Source organism: Neltuma alba, unplaced genomic scaffold (genome assembly GCF_004799145.2).
Source record: "Neltuma alba isolate B1F8T4 unplaced genomic scaffold, ASM479914v2 tig00001210_pilon, whole genome shotgun sequence".
Lineage (NCBI taxonomy): Eukaryota > Viridiplantae > Streptophyta > Magnoliopsida > Fabales > Fabaceae > Neltuma > Neltuma alba.
The window spans coordinates 10,501-30,798 of NW_021632377.1; the positions used below are offsets into that span (position 1 = coordinate 10,501).

General features: G+C 34.3%; 1 protein-coding gene and 2 pseudogenes across 1 annotated transcript; all 3 read right to left on the reverse strand.

Moving 5' to 3' along the window:
* Positions 1–8,882: 8,882 nt before the first annotated feature.
* On the reverse strand, positions 8,883–9,636 carry LOC114753210 (citrate-binding protein-like; annotated as a pseudogene).
* Positions 9,637–16,406: 6,770 nt separating this feature from the next.
* Positions 16,407–17,275, reverse strand: LOC114753371 (citrate-binding protein-like; annotated as a pseudogene).
* A 626-nt stretch (positions 17,276–17,901) lies between these two features.
* Positions 17,902–19,967, reverse strand: LOC114753351 (citrate-binding protein-like). Its single transcript, XM_028942050.1, has 2 exons — positions 19,701–19,967; positions 17,902–18,207 (listed from the first exon to the last, which is right to left on the reverse strand). The coding sequence occupies exons 1-2, from the start codon at positions 19,965–19,967 to the stop codon at positions 17,902–17,904; spliced, it is 573 nt and encodes a 190-aa protein (XP_028797883.1).
* Positions 19,968–20,298: the final 331 nt, after the last annotated feature.

Genomic DNA, 20,298 nt, shown 5'->3' on the forward strand with positions numbered 1-20,298 from the left:
TTAAAGTGGGTGGAAGAAGTTTTACTGGGGAGAGAGAGAAAATTAAATCAAAAAGAGCGAGGGAGACTTGAGAGTCAGAAGAGAGCGAACATGTGTAGAAGGAAAAAGAATATATAAAAGATCACGAGAAGCATGGCTCCCAACGTGTGATTTGGAGGATTTCTATTAGGCAGAGCACAAGTTTTGTGACGCTCTGAGTGCATGGCAAAATTCCTCAATAAGGCGTATTCCTTGGTTAGGCTGTTCACCTTCGCCGCCAGAGCGGTGCCTTCATAAACGGGAAAGCTTGGCTGTACTCATACGCTGCTATAGAATATGTAGTTTTTCGCTAAGGCTGGTCTTCAACCGGCCCATGAGCTCGGTTGGTTAGAGACCTGCATGGCCTAATGTGCTAATAACGCGAAGGCCGCAGGTTTGAGACCTGTATGGGCCATTTGGTGTGTTATTTTTACATTTTTCAAACTTCGGCTTTCCCTCCTGGTTTCACGGTCACGCCTAGAGCTGTTCATTAAGCCCGGAAACCCAACAAACCTGGTCCAGCCCAACCCAACCCGGTCTAGTCCAAAAAAGTAAAAAAAAAAAGTCTAGTGCAACTTGACCCAGACCAGGTAACAGGTTAATGTTCTGGACCAATAGCCCGGTCTTACCCAGTATATATTATGTAATATAACATATAATAATATATATAATAATATAGCAAATTATTGGAGGGAATAGGGATAAAAATTTAAACGTTGAAAGACCATGGATCCATTATTCGACGCCTTTGGCTTCTGCTTTCTCATTCAGTAATTCGGCAATCGGCGTTCTCAAGAGTCAAAACTCAAATGAAAACCCTAAGTTAGTAAGTCTCTAAACTTAGTGCTCGCTCCTTCAATCCTGCACTCATCTGTTTGGTATCTACTTCAATCCGCTCCTTTGGTGTGATTTCTCTAGTGCCTCCATCATCTCCCTTGTTATTAGCACCTCCGTCTTCTTGAAGGCTTGAAAATCATCATAGTACTAGGTAAGTAAATGTATTGGTATCTTACTAACAAAATCTTTCTGTAGGATTTGTTGTTATGTGGATCCAAACCTTTGTTTTAGATTATGGTTTGCTTTTGCTAGTGCTCTGACTTTTCGACTTAATTTTTGTGTATAATGTATTTTTCCTACTTTACAAAAAAAATCCTGTAGAAAGTCTTCATCTTTTTGTTTGATTCTCCATCAATATTAGTGCAAAACAAGAGAAATAGAATTTAGAAGCATGAAGAAAGACGTAGCTAATTACAATTAAAATTAGTTATGTTAAAGGTAAAGAAGCAATAGCTCACGCGAATCAATGGACCTATATTTTAATTCTTCCATTGCTACATCCTCTACTCCCTCGTTCATTTTTTTCCTTCTTCTGCGGCTTCCCTGTACTTCGTTCTGTTCTATCCATCGCCTCACTACTCTAGTTGCTCATTCTTTTTGGTTTTCTTCAGCCACTACTTCCTTGTATTATTTTGTTCATATCTGTTTTCACTTTATGGGGTTCTAATTGTATTATTTTATTCTGTACATGTAGGTTTTATAGTTTATTGATTGGTATTATTTTCATTTGTTAATATTAGTTTATTGGATCACATATGTTCCTTGATTTGCTATGTTTGTTGACTACTAATGATTGATTTGTTAGATTCTATATTACTTTATATTAGTATATTCATATGTTGCTGCTTCCATGGAAATTGATTAAAAAGCACACACAGACTTTATGGAGCTTATTTAAATCAGATTACCTTGATGGTTGCTGATTATCATTTGATATTTCCTCTTGAGTTATGGACTGGACATTTTATATTAGCTTTTTTATTCTAAAATTATGGACTTGCTGCCGATGTGGTGTTAGACTTTTAACTTTAGTTGTAACTTGAGACTTTTGTTTTAGTTTTACAATTATGGACTTTCAAATTATGATCTTTGCTTTATACTTATACTCTTTCGGTCCTTAATATAAGACCCATTTAACTAATTTGACTAGATTAAGGAAGTTAGGTAAGTTAGTTAATTATAAGAAATGTGACACATTTTTCCTAAAACACTATAATCATCTTTCTTAATACCTCATCTCCCTCTTTTACTTGATTATGGCTGAGGGGAGTATCTATAGGGGTAATTTAAAAAAAAAATTGATAAATATAAGAAATGAGTTTTATATTTAGGACCAAAACTAACTCAACAATTGGGTTCTATATTAAGGGTCGGAGAAGTATTGTTGCGGTCACTTATTGTTTGATATAGTATATCATAATTGGCAGGTTATATTTTACTTGTTTATCTTCGTTATTTTCAATTGCAAATTACTTTAAAATTACATATTTATATTTATTTATTGGTTGAGAGATAAACTGGATTGTTTGATATAATATATCATAGTGACTAAGTTATATTTTAAATGTTTAGCTTCGTTATATTGAATTTCAAGTTATTTTGATATTACATATTTCTATTTATTCCCAGGTCAAAAAAAGTAATACTGGATTGATATAATATATCATAATTTGCAGGTTATATTTTAAATGTTTAGCTTCATTAATTATTATTTTCAATTTCAAGTTATTAAAATTATATATTTCTATTTATTCAAAGGCCCAAAAAAAGACTAGACTGGGCCCAAAAAAAGAGAACGCCTAAAAAAGGACTGGACTGGGCCCAAAAAAGAGGATGCCCAAAAAAGGAAGACTGGACTGGACCAAGAGGACTGGACCAGTAACTCGGTCCAGTCTAGTTTGGTCTGCCCAACCCAGTGGACAACAGGTTCTCCACCGGGTTGGGCCAGTCTCGGGCTGGAAACGCAACATTTTTTCCCCCTTCCATACAGCCAACATCATTCATTACCAAACAATTAGTTTCACTGTTTTCCAGTTAGTTCCATTTTATTCCAAACAACTTTTAAATTATTCATCAAATACAGTCATTAATATGTTGGGGAAAAAAAAGATAATACAATAATTGATAACTTACTTTCCCTATATTTAGCCACCTATATACCACGAATTCTTCAGTCCAAATACACACACACACACACACTACCAAGTGCAACCAAAACACACACACACACACACACAAATAACAAGCAGCTTTTTTCTTAATAGGATTGAATAATAATGCAGAGAGTTATAAAAAGAATAAAATGATGAAGAAATCATATCCTTTAACCATGAAAGAGCACTAGGCTCATAAATAACAACTCACAATAAACAGCTCTTGACAGTGATATATGAACAAACCCCAAACCTATGGGGTGACATGGTGAGGAAGTAACACTCCAATAAACTCCTTATACATGCAAATAATCCATAAACTAATAAGGCCCTCGTTATATAAAGCCTTAAAATGAGTAAGGCAACTAATTGTGATATTTGATTCTTAATATAAGATTTAGTTCGCAGTTGAAATATATTAAGAATAGGAGGCAGACAGATAGTACATCATATCTCCAACACGTTTTATTCATGGGAACAACTCACAAGCATAAATATCCCAAGTAGGCGAACCATCAGTGAGGTTTATGAAGAACTCTAATTCCCTTCCAACGAGATTCCATGTTGTAAGAAGAATCATTCTGAGAATAAACTCCAAATTTGAAGTAATTGCCCAGGTGCTTCATAAACCAGAACTCTATCTGTATAAATCTTCACTGTCGAAGCTATCACGTCATGGATCACATTTAACCGGAACCATCTGTCCCACATATACGGAACTAGAACTGGCCTCCTATAATAAGTAAGAAAACCATCAAATGTTAAAATCATCAAAGTCGTCTCACGTTTACGATGTGCCCCGAACACTTGCATAATGCAAAACCCTGACGTACCACTAGGTACATATCAATGCCCTTCAAATTACCACACCCGTGAAGAATAATCATAACCCTGAAAAAGAGAACACGAAACGTCACATTAAATTCTTTATTTCTTCACACAAAACAAAAGGATAATGACACACACAAGAGTACTCCTACGTGTATTCGAATTTCAGATCGACCGTTGGTGGGCTATTTTTACTGAGAGGTTTGTCAGTAGAATATAACCAAAATTTGTGTACTCCGCCATGGAAGCTGTATGGTGTCTAAAATTGGAGGTGTTTATTGGGAGTTCAGTGAAACCTGGGGTTAGGACCTCGTGGGATCGGCGTCTCACACTAAGCAATGAACAAAACCAGACCAGTAAGCTCAACACATTAATCTGATGGATAGATCCCATGTTGAACTAATGGCCAAGATATGGGGTAATGAGATGACCTGAATCTGCGTGTATTTATATTTAGCTGTTGAAGGCTTAGAAGCATAATCATAATTGAGAGTACTCCCTTTGTTACAGATACTTAGTATAAATTTTGGTAGATCGAAAAGGTCAAATAAATTCATTAATCATATAACAAATATAATGTGACATCTCCTTAAAAGAAATACATTTATGTAACACTAGATTATAAGTTAGGTAAATTATTTTAGTGAAAAATGATAAACATGAGAAACTAGATAAATTGAAGTTTTATATTTAGAACCAAATCTAATTCCTGTATTTCTTAATAAATACGAGTAGAAATGCTACACAGGATGACACCAAGTCATCAAGTAAAAGACAAGTTTCTTATGAAGTTATCGTTTAAAAAAAAAATGTTTCCGCTATATATGTCACCTTCGTTTATAATTAAGATGTAAGATAAAGTTCTAACGGATGCTTTCATAAAGAAAAGGCCAAGAGTATCAACAAACAAACATATAGTAAGAGTAGTAGTAGTAATAATAATAATAGTAATTTTTTAGAAACAAGAAAAGGTCAAGGGTGGTACTTCGCGTTATACGTTGAAAATTGATCGCCGTTTGATAACGATTTGATAAAAAATTAAAACTTCACCAAAATAAATTCTTAAAAAAAAATTGCAACGATAGGTAAATACTACTTCCACAAGCATTTGTACATGTGAACACAAGAAAGATCACAACGTTCTAAATATAAGGTCAAAACTAATGAAAGCTTATTATGACCTACTACAGCCTGTCATGCGTAACATCAAAACTTTGACGTGTATCCTTGCAATATATCCCAATCAACTTTAACTTCTCTGTGGAGAGAGTATTTTCTAAGGATATTTTTCTCTCGCTAAATTCAAGGATATCAAAATTTGAGATGAATATGCAATGGACTCATTATGTTAAAATAAAATATTTATTTTTACTTTTATTATTTTAATCCATTTCAATTTCATTCTTTATTTTCAGTAACCAAACGGCCTTTTAGTGAATTAATATCAATTTTAAAATTTGCAAGGTAGTTATGTTAAATATGCATAAAAAATAAATGCATGTAATGTATTCAAAAAATAAATAAAAAAGAAAAAAATGAAGATTAAATATTAATTTTCTTTTTAAAATAACTTATGTAAGGACAAATGTCAAGTATAACATAGCCATTCTGTTAGATAAATTATATTGTTGTACTCCTCCGGTCCTTATTATAAGACCCCATTTGACTTTTTATTTGGTCCTAATTATAAGACCCCAATCCATTTTGTCTCTTATATTTATGCATTTTTTTCCAAGATAATCCTTCTAATAATGATAGTTTTAGCCAATATACTTAATTAGCAAGGATATTTTAGGAATGACAACACTTATTTATTATAAATAACCAACTTAACTTACTTCCTTAATCTCCTCAAATAAGTCAATTGGGTCTTATAATTAGGACCGGAGGAGTATATTATATTCTCTTATTTGGTGGAAGGCCAAAAAGCAAGCAATAGTATCTCGTTCTTCATCTGAAGCTGAGTATCGTGCTCTAGCTTTGACAACTAGTGAAATCCAGTTGTTGCTTTATCTCTTGATTGATTTTGATGTCCCACATTTGGCTTCAACTCCTCTATACTGTGACAATCAATCTGCTCTTCAAATCGCAGCAGATCCAACATTTCATGAGAGGACCAGGCATATATTGAGCTTAATTGTCAGGTAGTCAGAAAAAAAAAACTACAAACTAAAATCATACACCTTCTTCCTGTCAAGTCAGTAGACCAATTGACTAATGTATTCACCAAATCACCCCATCCGACAAGCTTCCATGATCTCATTTCCAAGCTTGGGGTGAAAAACATACTTGCCCGAGCTTGGGGGGTGTCAAGTATAATATAGCCATTCTGTTAGATAAATTATAGGGAGAATGGCCCAAAAAAAGTTGAAAATTATTAAATCCCAAATCAGGTTTGGTAACAATACTTTATTTTATGTTGACAATACTGAATTTGCAAATAATAAAAAAATTTTGTTAACATTTTTTATTTGGCATTTACAAATTTTCAGTTTCTTTTTTTGTCATATAAAGTGATTATATTATGTTATGTAAAGCTTCTCAAACTCGTGTGGGTGTCCACACCTCATTTGATCAATAAGAATTTAAGTCATTTTTTCATACTCAGTATCAACATATTCTAATGGAAGCTTTCAGAAAGAAAAGGTCAAGGGTGGTCTTGCGTATCGGATAGAATTAAAGTGCATTATGGTTGGTATCGATTGAATAAAACTTCACCAAAATATTTTAAAGAAAAAAACAGGTCAGAGAGACAATGATTGCTATATAAATAATATTATCTTCAAAAGCAGTTACACACACACACAAACGACATATCACAAAAAGTAAATTGAGTATAAGGTCATTTGACTAATGGCTGAGAGCTTATCCTAGTACAGCTAGCCTAAAAAAGAAAAATCCTTGTACAGCTAGCCAGCTGCTAGTTAAAGGACTAATTACCTACGAATGAGATCTTTATGTCAATAACAAATTTCAAGCACAAACTCTTAAAGATTACAGGTTTCTTTTGATGACAAGAAAACTATAGAAAAATTGTTTTGTATGGTTCATTATTATAAATCTTATGAGTAAACGATCGAGTCGAAGGGATGTAAGAAATCAGAAGACTTGGAAATTTTAGAGTTTTTATCTTTTAAGTCATAGTATCTCTTATAAACGAGTCTTAATTAAGGGATTTTTATTTTTGCATGAAAACTAGTTTTACAAATTATTTAAATGAACTTAATAAACTTTGATAAATACTACTTCATGTCTTGAATATAAGAGTTAGTTAAATATTTAATTTGGTCCTAAATATAATACCTCAATCAACTTTGTCTCTCATATTTATTCATTTTCCCCTCAAAATAATTCTCATAATAATTACACATATTAAAATAATTATATTCTAATGCACATAATTAACAAAAATATTTTATTAGGGAATGCAACACTCAATTATTACAAATAACTAACTTTCTTAATATTCACATATTAGTTATTTAATTAACTTTTATATTAAGAAGCGGAAGAATTGGAATTCACTGTAAAGTGTTTTTAACTTAACAATCCTACTTAACGCATTAACAGATCATTGCCTAACGTGTTAATTGTGTTTCCGCCGCTCCTTGTTCTTCCAATTAACATGTCAAGTCTTACACTTAACTACAGCATTTAACATGTTAAGCGACTTTGTTAAAACTAGCTTGCTTCACATTTCTAAATTCCTATTTAACTCGTTAATTCATCATTATGTCGTCTACTAATTTAATACATTGAAAATTTCGTAACACATTAATCTCTGTGCTTGACGTGTTAATGAGTCTCACTGTCAAAGTCCGGTTTTGTGGAAGCATTCCTTAACGTGTTAATCTCTCTACCCAATTTACCAACTGTGCTCCCAATGTCTCAAGTTTGTTAATACTTATCATGTTAATAATAATGAACTTCAATGTGCAATCCAGTCTTGGAAAAAAATTCTATTTAAAGTATTACTCTGACACTTTGTTCCTAGCTTTTGGGGAAAAACTCGGTTTACACTTTACATTGGATTTAATGATTTAATCACTTTATTTAATGTGTGAAGTTCACCTCCAGTTCTTCTGGGTCAAATTCTTTTGGTAATGATTATTGAATAAAACTTCACCAAAATATTAAAACAAACACACACAACACACATAGACAGACAACAATGGCTGTATATTAAATAATATTATCTTCACAAGCTGTATACACACACCCTCGCACACACGAAATATCACAAGATACCAAAGGCAAAATCAATATACTACCTTATATGCTTAATATAAAAGTTACTTTGACATTCAATTTGGCCTTAAATACAAGACTTTAATATACTTTTGTGTCTCTTATATTTATCTATTTTTTTCAAAATAGTTCTTATTGTCATTGCATATATTAAATGTTCTATCAAATGGCAGTTCTAGCTAATATGCACGATTAGCAAGAGTATTCTATAAATGAAAAGGCCTATTTATTATAAATAATTAACTTAACAAACCTTATTAATCTATTCAAATTAGTCAATTAGATTTTATATTAAATATCGAAAGTAGTATAAGGCTTGACTAACGATTAATGAGAGGTTAACCTAGCATAGCTAGCTAGCCTACTAGGTGCTTCTAAGGACTAATTACTTGTCAATAAGATATCTTATATCAATAATGAAATTCAAACACAAATTATTAACGATTACAAGTCATATACTACTTCCGGCCTTTAATATAAGAGCTAATTTGACATTCAATTTGGTTTTGAGTATAAAACTTGAATTTATTTTGTTTATCATATTTATCCATTCTAAGGTAATTTTTATAATAATTGCACATGCTAAATGCTTCATCAAAGAGTATTTTAGAGAAGACAATACCTATTTATTACAAATAACTAACTTAATTAATTTTCTTAATCTATGCAAATTAGTTAACTAGCTCTTATATTAAGGATCAGGAAAAGTATTAAGCAAATAAATGATCAACTTTGATTCAATCCAAATCTTTAACTCTGATAACAAAACACAAATGAATTTAGCTAAATTTAGCTAAATCATTGGTAGTGAATTTTATGAAGAACTCTAATTCCCTTCCAACGAGACTCCATGTAGTAAGAAGGATCGTTTTGTGTGTGTAGACTCCAAATGTGAAGTAATGTGAGTGACCTCCCTGCCCAGGAGCTTCATAAACCAGAAGCCTATCTATATAAACCCTTACAATCGAAGCTTCCACATCATGAATCACATTTAACTGAAACCATCTATCCCATATATATGGAATCAGAACTGGCCTCCTGTAATACGTAAGTGAATCATTATAAGTCCTAATCATCAGAGTTGTTGCGTGTGGAGAATCTGCACCAAAAAGTTGCATAATGCGAACCCCTGAAGTACCACTAGTCACGTATCCATGTCCTTCAAATTGCCAAACTCCTGAAGAACAATCATAACCCTGAAAAAGAGATCGCATGCAAAACATCACATTTTGGATTCTTCATAATCAGACGTGGTCGAAAAGAGTATATAGTAGGCTTACCAGAATTTTAATTTCTGATCGAGGCTTCGTAGCGCTATTTTTGCTAAGAGATTGTCAGTAGAGTATACACAAAATTTGTATACTCCGTCATGGAAGCTGTATCTTGAGTTTACGGGAAAGTTATAAGGCTTGTGGTGTCCGAAACTGGAGGCATTTAGTGGGAGTTCAGTGAAACCTAGGGTTAGGTCCTCATGAAATTGGCTTCTCACACTAAGGAATGAACGAAAACAAACCAGTAAGCTCAACACAGTAATCTGATGGACAGATCCCATGTTGAAGTAAGGGTCCAGATAGGGAGGTAATGAGATAATTAACCCGAATCTGGGTGTATTTATATTTCTTGTCGAGAAGGCTGAGAAGCAGAATCCTAATTGATAATAATGTACTATAATAGGATAGAGGTGTTTTGAGGTCTAGTGCTTTTTTTTTTTTGGCCTTTTGGGCACTATCAAATATTTGAAAATAATAATAAAAATATACGAACTCATGAGGATGTTTAAGGGCCCGTCACCAGAAAGTACGTAGTTGGAGGGTCATTTGAAAATGGAACGCTAATAAGCCAGATGAGACCAACTCATGAGACAATTTTCCTATCGGAGTTATCGTTCACAAAAGGAGATGGACGCTTTCATAAGGAAATGGTCAAGGGCAGTGCTGGGTCTGCGGCATACAAATTATTCATTGCCGGTTAATAATGATTGAATAAACATTAAAAGATTAAGTTAAGTTTCACCTACCACCCTATAACATTTTCTCAGCTTCTAGCAATCGGGAGTATTTTATTTGCAGTGTTTATTGAGCATTTTGAAGTATGTTTCCATGTATATCCAGTGCCCTAAAATATTTTGAAGTATTTTTTAAGGTGCATCCAATATTATAAAATATACTGCAAAAAATACTTTAGAGTACTTGATCCACGTTCATTTAATGAACTTTGTGGAGAGTTAATTTATGATGATGTTAAAATTGCTTTTGAAAGAATAAGTTAAAGGCACAATTGCTCCTAGAAAATATTAATATTTTAAGGATAAAATTGCATCACAAAATTGTTTGAGCTGCTGATCGAACACATCAAAATGATACTGAATAAATTACAAATTACTTTATAATACTAAACACACTTGGAAAAATACTCTGAAGTACTAGATGCATCTCAATCCAACATTCATGAGAAATAATGTTTTAGAAAAGTTACGATGATGTAAAATAAATATTACTACTTTCACAAGCTGTATACATATTAAGACAAGAAACATCTCCCAAATATATATGGTCATAACTAATGAGAGGTTAACCTATGTAGCACGGCCTGCGCACTAGCTACGTTTTTAATTGTAAAGGCTAAAGAATTCTATCCAAATTATTTATATTTAAAGCGGGGATGTCATATCAGCACTTGAAAAAGCCATTTCATAAACAAGGTATTGAAACAAATGAAAAACACTTTGATGTGCCACATTACACACACACACACTTGAGATTTGAGAATGACAATTCGACTAACAAAATTTGCAAGGACTACTTTAGTCTTTGGAGCAAGGCATTCATCTTCAATATACACAGAAAACAATAAATAATGTTTCTACAAAAAAAAAGGCACATATTATATTCGCGAAGAAATGAATAGGAAATAAATAAAATAAAAATGAAGATGGATAATTTTATGTGTGTGTGTGTGTGTATATATATATGTAAACGTATAATTATATCACTTTTTTTCCTTAAAAGATGTTGGAATATATGAATGTAGAATTTTAATTTGTTCTTTAATTCAACTTGAAAATGATTCATCATCAGTTAAAAAAAAAAAAAACTTATTGAAGGGAGAAGGAATTGAAGAACAAAAGTTTTAGCCGTTTGTTCAACATTCAAACAACGAGAACCTTCAACATTCTATCTTCACCGTGATTAATCTTTTCTGGAATATTTTTTGTTGTTAAATTTAAATTAACCGAACCACAAAGGCCCATCAAGATTAGGGCATTTCTCACCCCTTATTACATTGAAAATTGCGGAAATACTTATAAATTGTTTATCATTGGAATCTTTGCACCCACAATAATATTTGAACTCACGTTCAGGATATGAGGAATTATATAGATGAATGTTTGTTACTTTGGCTCCTTTTTTGGGATTTTTCTTAACTCCAATAAATTTCAAAAATCTAGATCCTAAGGCTCGCTTACCTTCTCTCTCCCAATGTTAGAATTAAGCACGTGGGTTGTTATGTAATTAGTTATAACAGATACAAGTTGTATTCCAGTAGTATGCCAGCTGTAAAGCTTAGTTGTATAGTAACTTATGCTTAAGATTTGTACTCTGATACAAACAGTATAATATAAGTACGGGTGTCCAGTGGAAAGAAAGTCACTGAACCCATTTTCATCATTCTTCACTTGGTATCTAGAGCCAAAAACAATTTTCTCTCTCATGGCGAGTTCCCCGATCCTGAGCACTACTTTCATCTCTTCTTCTCTTCCGAAACCTTCGACTTTTCTTTCTTCTTCATCATCTTCCTCTTCCTCTTCTAATGCTGTTACTCAACCTTCTCCTATCAAGCTGGATGGGAACAATTTTCTCTATTGGCAGGCGATGATTTTTTCTCATCTTCGAGGTCAAAGACTTGATGGCTATGTTACTGGTACAAAGCCATGTCCGTCGCAGTGGCTCACAGACGACGAGTCCAAAATCAATCCATTATATGAGGAGTGGATTGCGCATGATCAAGCCATTTTTGGTTGGTTATTAGCCAGCATGACGCTGGAGATAGGGAGCAAGCTGGTTCACTGCCGGACGTCACATGAACTCTGGAAAACCATTCGAGATCTGATTGGAGCAGATACTCGGTCTAAAGTAGTGATGCATCGATCGGAGCTTCAACGCATTAGAAAGAATTCAATGACTATGGAGGACTACTTGAACAGAATCCGTTTTCTTGCTGATCAACTTAGTCTTGCTGGAGCTCCAGTTGCAAATGATGAGCTCATTACTATCACCTTATCTGGCTTAGATCTGGAATATAACTCTGTAGTTTGTACTTTGTCTGGTAGAACTGATCTTACATGGATCAATTTACAAGCTGAATTACTTACGTTTGAGCGTAGATTGGATCTTTATAGGAATATGGCTAATCTTTCCATAGCTCCCTCCGCTAATGTTGCTCGTACAGAAAACAATCTTCGTGATCGCGGAGGATCTTCTTATCGAGGTATACGTGGAAACAGAGGACGAGGCAGAGGATCAAGAAATCAGCGACCAGTATGTCAAGTCTGTGGTAGAACTGGTCATATCGCTTCAGATTGCTATTTTCGTTTTGATCGAAATGTGAGGCTGCATAGTCAGCAGAACACAAACATTGGAGCTTCCTTATCTCAACCAGCAGCATATTATGCTACACCTCAAATGGTCGCAGATCCTACTTGGCTTGTTGATAGTGGAGCAACAAATCATGTGGTGAATACTCCTACACTCATTCAAGATCCAGTAAATATGAATGGTAAGAGATCTATGATTGGTTTTGATGGTTCTAAAATGCCCATTCTAGGAACTGGATCTTCTTCTTTACCATGCTCTTCTCAGTCACTCAGTCTAAATAATGTATTGTATGTTCCTGGATCACAACACAATTTATTAAGTGTTGTTCAGCTCACAACCGATAATAATGTCTCTGTTAAGTTTGATAGACATGGTTGTTATGTGAAGGATCAGGACACCAAGGAAGTTCTGCAGAAAGGGGTTCGTAAAGAAGGAGGCTATGAAATGGCAGGAACAGTAAACAAGTATTCAGACAAAGCTATAAAAGTACCAACTGCTTTAACCATACAAGAAAAGAATTATAAGGACAGTCTGGCTCAAATGTGGCATATGAGACTAGGGCATCCTACTCTGTCTGTAATGAATAAAGCTTTGTCCTCTTGCAATATCAAGATCAATAAAATTGATTTTGTTTTCTGTGATGCATGTCAATATGGAAAGTCACATTTATTGCCATTTCATCGATCTGATAGTAAAGCTTCAAATGTGTTAGATCTAATCCACACAGATTTGTGGGGTCCTGCACCCATTGCTAGCACTTCTGGATTTAAATATTATATACATTTTGTTGATGATCACAGTAGATTTACTTGGTTATATCCATTGAGGCAGAAATCAGAGGCATTAAGTGCTTTTGTTCAGTTTAAGCAGTTGGTTGAAAATAAATTTGAAAGAAAAATTAAGACTATTCAGAGTGACTGGGGAGGAGAATTTCGAAGCTTTACTGGTTTAATGATTGAACATGGCATAGAATTCAGGCATTCATGTCCACATACATCAAATCAGAATGGCCGTGCAGAGAGGAAACATCGCCACATAGTAGAAACTGGGCTTAGTCTTCTAGCACAAGCATCTATGCCTCTGCACTATTGGTATGAAGCGTTTCAATGTAGTGTTTATCTGATAAACAGGATGCCAACCGAAGTATTAAGTGGAAAATCACCTTATGAAACTCTATATCAGACTGTTCCTGATCTGAATTTTCTAAAAGTATTTGGCAGTGCATGTTTTCCTTGCCTTCGTCCTTACAATACACACAAGTTACAGTATCATACAGTAAAGTGTGTGTTCTTGGGTTATAGTAGTGATCACAAAGGTTATAAGTGCCTGAGCTCTACCGGAAGAATTTTTATTTCTAGACATGTTGTGTTCAATGAGCTTGATTTTCCATTTAAGGCTGGTTTTCTGAATACTAAGCAGACATAAAACAATATTATTGTTGATGCTTCATTTTTTATGCTACCTAATATTTCTCTACCTCAGGGGCAATCACAGCAGCAACATGTAGTTGATCAAGGAGAGAATTCAATCAATGTTATGCCTTCTTATGAGAGTGAAGTGCCGGCACCAGTGTCCTCATCTCAGGAAAATCCTGAGTCTTCTTCACATGAATCTGAATCAAATTCATCTTATAGTGAAGCACTCTTGCAGCAACAAAATGTTCATACAATGATGACAAGGAGCAAAGCTGGAATTTTCAAACCAAAGCACCCCTTTGTAGGAGTGGCAAAACAAGTACTGGAGACAGAGTCTGAACCCTCTTCAGTACCTGAAGCCTTGAAGAAACCTGAGTGGAAAGCTTCAATGAAAGAGGAGTTTGATGCTTTAGTCAGAAACAACACTTGGGTTCTTGTTCCTCCTACTGGTAGAGAAAGTATAGTTGAGTGTAAGTGGGTTTTCAGGAACAAGTTTCATTCAGATGGAAAACTTTCTAAGAGGAAATCCAGATTGGTGGCAAAAGGTTTTCAGCAAAGTCCTGGTATAGATTATTATGAAACCTTTAGTCCAGTAGTCAAAGCTTCTACAATCCGATTGATTCTTACTATTGCAATGTCTAAAGGCTGGTGTGTGAATCAACTGGACATTAATAATGCGTTTCTTAATGGTACTCTGGCAGAGACAGTATATATGAGACAGCCTGAAGGGTTTGTTGATCCAGTGAAGCCCAATCATATATGTAAACTTGAGAAAGCCTTGTATGGTCTACGGCAAGCCCCCAGGGCTTGGTTTGACAAGCTGAAAAACACTCTATTAAGCTGGGGTTTTGAAAATACAAAGTGTGATACTTCACTTTTCTGGTTCAAGAAGTCAGGAATCATACTGTTAGTATTGGTGTATGTGGATGATATCATAGTGACTGGTAATGATCCTATAAAAATTAAAGGATTTATCAAAGAGCTGAACGCCAAGTTTGCCTTAAAAGACATGGGTGGTCTACACTATTTTCTTGGCATTGAGGTAAAAAGAACTTCAAACAGTATGGTTCTCAGTCAGACTAAGTATATCTCTGATGTGCTAAAAAGATATGGAATGTTGACTTGTGCTCCTTGTCCTACACCCATGATTTCTGGAAAATCCTTGTCTGCTTATGAAGGAGAACCATTGACTGATCCCACTAAGTATAGAAGTGCAATTGGTGCATTGCAATATGTTACACAAACTCGGCCAGACATTTCCTTTGCTGTGAATCGGTTAAGTCAGTTTCTACATTGCCCAACTTCTGCGCATTGGCAAGCAGTAAAAAGGCTGCTTAGATATCTAAAAGGAACTGCAACTCTTGGTCTCTGTATTAAACCTAGTAAAGACTTGAATTTTATAGGCTACTCTGATGCAGATTGGGCAGCATGTCCAGATGATAGAAAATCAGTTAGTGGCTATTGTGTATTCTTTGGAAATTCTCTTGTATCATGGAATTCAAGAAAACAAAGAGCTGTATCCAGGTCCAGTACAGAGTCTGAATATAGGGCTCTCACTGATTTAGCAAGTGAATTATTGTGGCTTCAATCCTTACTTCATGAGTTGCAGTTTCCATTAACAAGAGTTCCTCAAATTTGGTGTGATAACACCAGTGCACAGGCATTAGCCAGTAATCCTGTGTATCATGCAAGAACCAAACATATTGAACTGGACGCTCACTTCATTCGAGATCAAGTTTTAGCTAAAAGAGTTGTTATTGGTCATGTTCCTTCTGATGACCAGATAGCCGACTGCATGACAAAGGCTCTGCCTCATTCAAGATTCTGGACTCTCAGAACCAAGCTCGCATCAGCTTCACACCTGCCTTCACTTGAGGGGGGATGTTAGAATTAAGCACGTGGGTTGTTATGTAATTAGTTATAACAGATACAAGTTGTATTCCAGTAGTATGCCAGCTGTAAAGCTTAGTTGTATAGTAACTTATGCTTAAGATTTGTACTCTGATACAAACAGTATAATATAAGTACGGGTGTCCAGTGGAAAGAAAGTCACTGAACCCATTTTCATCATTCTTCACTCCCAATATTCACGGAATAGAATTTCAGATATCCTATGGAGTAAATTAATATGAATAAATTTACTGTCACGGAAATATTTTCACGTGAAGGGAAAAATTATATCCATTAAACCCAATCATTAACGTCCCCGAAGGGACAATACAGTTGTTGCCACAATAAAAATAATATTTATCATGTTTATTTCAAACATAATTAAACAAGTGACATCCAAGGAACTAAATGTCCCAAAATCATCAATAATAGTGAAGCTTACGAAGGACTCTAATTCCTTTCCAAGGAGACTTCATGTAGTAAGAAGGATCGTTCTGTTTATAAACTCCAAATTTGAAGTAATGGGAGTCACCTCCACGCCCAGGAGCTTCATAAAACAGAAAGCCTATCTATAGAAACCCTCACAATGGAAGCTTCCACATAATGAATCACATATAACTGAAACCATCTATCCCACACATATGGAACCAGAACTGGCCTCCTGTAATATGTAAGGGAGCCATTGTAAGTCCTGAGCATCAAAGTCATTGCTTGTGGAGGATCCGCTCCGAAAAGTTGCATAATGCACACTCCTGAAGTACCTCTAGGTACGTATCCATGGCGTTCAAATTGCCACACTCCTGAAGAATAATCTTAACCCTAAAAAAATCTCGTTAAACACTACATTTGCAAACAAAATGATACTCCTTCCGATTCTTAATATAAGAGTTACATAACTAATTTGTATTATAGACTAATGTTTTATATTTAGTATCAATTCAACCCTTCGACTAACTTCTATATTAAGAACCGACATAAGTATATAGAAATGTAATTATATGTATAGGAGGCTTACTTGGATTCGGATTTCATATCGAGAACCACGGCTTTTCTTGATGAAAGGTTTGTCAGTGGAGTACACCCAAAGCCTGCGCACCCCATCTGGGAAGCTGTACCTTGAGCTAACGGGTAGGTCATAAGGCGTATGAAGTTTGAAATTGGAAGTGTTCAGAGGGAGTTCAGTGAAACCTAGGGTTAGGTCTACAAGATGGGAGGTTCTAACACTTACGAATAAATAACAACAAACAAGTAAGATCAACGCACCACTACTCTGATAAACAGATCCTCCCATGTTTAAAAAAAGCAGCCAGATATTTATGAAGTGGTGAGAATTATGGGATAGCTAGCCTAAATCTGCGTGCATTTATATCATGTGTTGAAGGCCAGAAGCAGTAGCATAATTGAGAATATTCTAGGCTGAAAGAGTAGAGTAGTTAAAGTGAGGTTAAGAATTGAGACAAGCTAACTACCTTCGGAAATTATATTATTATGAGAAAAAGTATGTTTGTTATGGTTTGTGTCTTGTAATGGGTGTCATCTTCGTTTTGAAGATAATGTAAGATCAAATTCTAATGGATATACTTCGATAAAGAGAAGTTCATCGGCTCAACGCCCGTAAATAATGATATATTATATAAAACTTCACCTAAATATTAAATTATAACAACGATATATAAATATACATTACTTTCACACAAGCTGTTATAAAAATTACGACAAGAAAGATCACCACAAGATCCCCATAATTATAGCTAAGGTCGTAACTAATAATGAGAGCTTATGAATCTAGTAAGGCCTTTCTCAGATAGCTTGCCGTGGGTGGCATTAGACAAAAGAGAACTACTTTCTGAAAAGTTTGATATCCTTCCAACGAGATTCCATGTAATGGGAAGGATTATTCTGTGTATAAACTCCAAACTAGAAGTAATGAGAGGCGTGTCCCCGAGCAGATCCTTTGAACTTGAGAACTCTGCCGATGTAAACCTTAACAATGGAGGCGTCGGTGTCATGAATGACGTTGAGTCGGAACCATCTGTTGTGCATGTTGTGAAGGAGGACAGGGGATCTGTAATATGTGAGAGAAGAATCATAAACCCTAAGCTGAAGGGTTGAAGCAGAAGGAGGCCTTGCTCCAAACACTTGCATTATGGATACCCCACTTGTTCCACTTGGCACGTATCCATACCCTTCAAATTGCCACACCCCAGATGTGTAATCATGTCCCTTCAAATTTCAAAACAAATTAAATATTCATTTGTGGGTTACTACTTTGTGATATAATGAGATTTTACTAATACAGTTTGCAATTGATTGTACTTTTGAGTTATTTTCCCCTTTTAAATAGTCGGAAAGATATATTTTGATACTTAATATTCACAACAAATATATAACACCACATTATCAGTATGCTTCTCTATCTTCTATCTAATTATTTACAAGATACTTTCAATTAACTTTATTTGTTTCATACATTAATAACTTTTTAACTTTACCCATATTCAATATATCCTACTCCTCTAGTCCTTTTAGAAGATATTCATGGGTTAAGGTACATTCAACACTCTGAAGTATTTTCTTAAATGCTTCCAGTACCCTGAAGGATTTTGTGGTGCATCTAGCATTCCAAAATATTTTTTAGATGCATCTAGCATCTCAAAGTATTTTTTTTTTTTTTTGCCTTAGTGCTGAATGCACTAAAAAATATTTTTTGGTGTTAGATGTATTTGAAAAAATACTTCAAGGTACTGAATGCTCCACAAAATATTTAAGAATACTGAATGCACATGAGAAAATACTTCACGGTGTTGGATACACCTTAACCTGATATTCTTTGATCCTTTTTATAAGGCATTTGATAGTTTCCAGGAGTGTTCAATATTTTTTTTTATCTATGCTCATATTTAATTAATAAGGTAATAAGAGAGAGTAGAAATTAATACTATGATGTTGAAGTTTAGAGTAGTTGATAAGGGTAATTTTGAAAATCATTTTAATTTTATTACAAATTTAATGAATTAACTATCATTTTCTTGGTTCATGTGAATTAGTTAAGAGTGATTTATAACAGGAATTAGAAGAAGTATGCTTTAATGGCTTGTTTCCATGAATAATAAATGAATGGTATCATTCTACATTCATGTGAAAAAAGAATTATAAATAGAATTTTTGTTTTGCCAGAGAATTATGGATAGAATAATAAAACAGTCTTTGTACCTTATAAATAGCAGAACCAAAGAACGCGTCACTGTTGAATATTATCAACCAGCTGTCTTTTAGTAGCCAATGGTTTTCTATCATAAGTCTAACCATATGAAAGAAAAGAGACTATTTTATAATATTAATTAATTATATTGAATTAATTAATTTAATAGAGAAAGGATTATAATAGTTTTTTAACCACAATCCCAATTTTTTTCTTATCACATCTCCTTTTATAGGTCTTTGGGTGAAAATCAAATCATAATTTTACAGGAAATTAAGTAGAAATATCTCAATTTATATAAAAGTATTTTTTTTAAATTGTTTTTTGTTTTATTCAAACACTCCCTGTACTGTAATTAACTAAGGTGGGGATCAACGGGGTTGTAAAGCTCTACTGTCTCATACTCTGCTGATCAACCATGGCGTCCATATCAGGTACGCATATTCTTTGAAATTATAAAACACAGAAAAAGAAATGGAAACTAAAAAAAAAATTGTGATGATGGAGAGCTTACTGTTACTCGGATCTCAGTACGAGGTAGGGTGTGGCTGTCAGGGCTGAGAGGCTTGTCTGTAGAGTACACCCGTAATTTGTGAACTCCATTCACAAAGCTGTAACGCTTGTTCACTGCCACATCATAGGGCTTCTGTACCTTAAAATTTGAGTTGTGCAAAGGAACAGGGGCGAATCCTTGGGTTGGATCCACTGCTTCGGACCTCACAGAAACTTGAAGGATTATCAGTTTCAGACCAATCAGATAAAACATCCATAATTGGCCCATTGCTCCAGCTTGCAGATGTATTATATCGCTAAGTTCTTCAATATATCATATGTACAAGTACTTAACTGAGAATATATAGGATATAAGAAAAGAGTCAATTTTTTTTTTAAATATTGCCAGATGCTAAAACATATTATGACAAAAGAACGATCATAAGTTTCTAAATTTAAGATCATGACTAATGAACGAGAGTTTAGTTAATCTCGTAGAGAGTACTAGGTATACTTTATTATTCTTTTTCAATTATAAAGAGTTCTTTTTTGTATGTATTATTTGGGGAGGGGGTATCGATCGTATCAGCACTGAAAATACTACCCAAAAAACAAAAAAC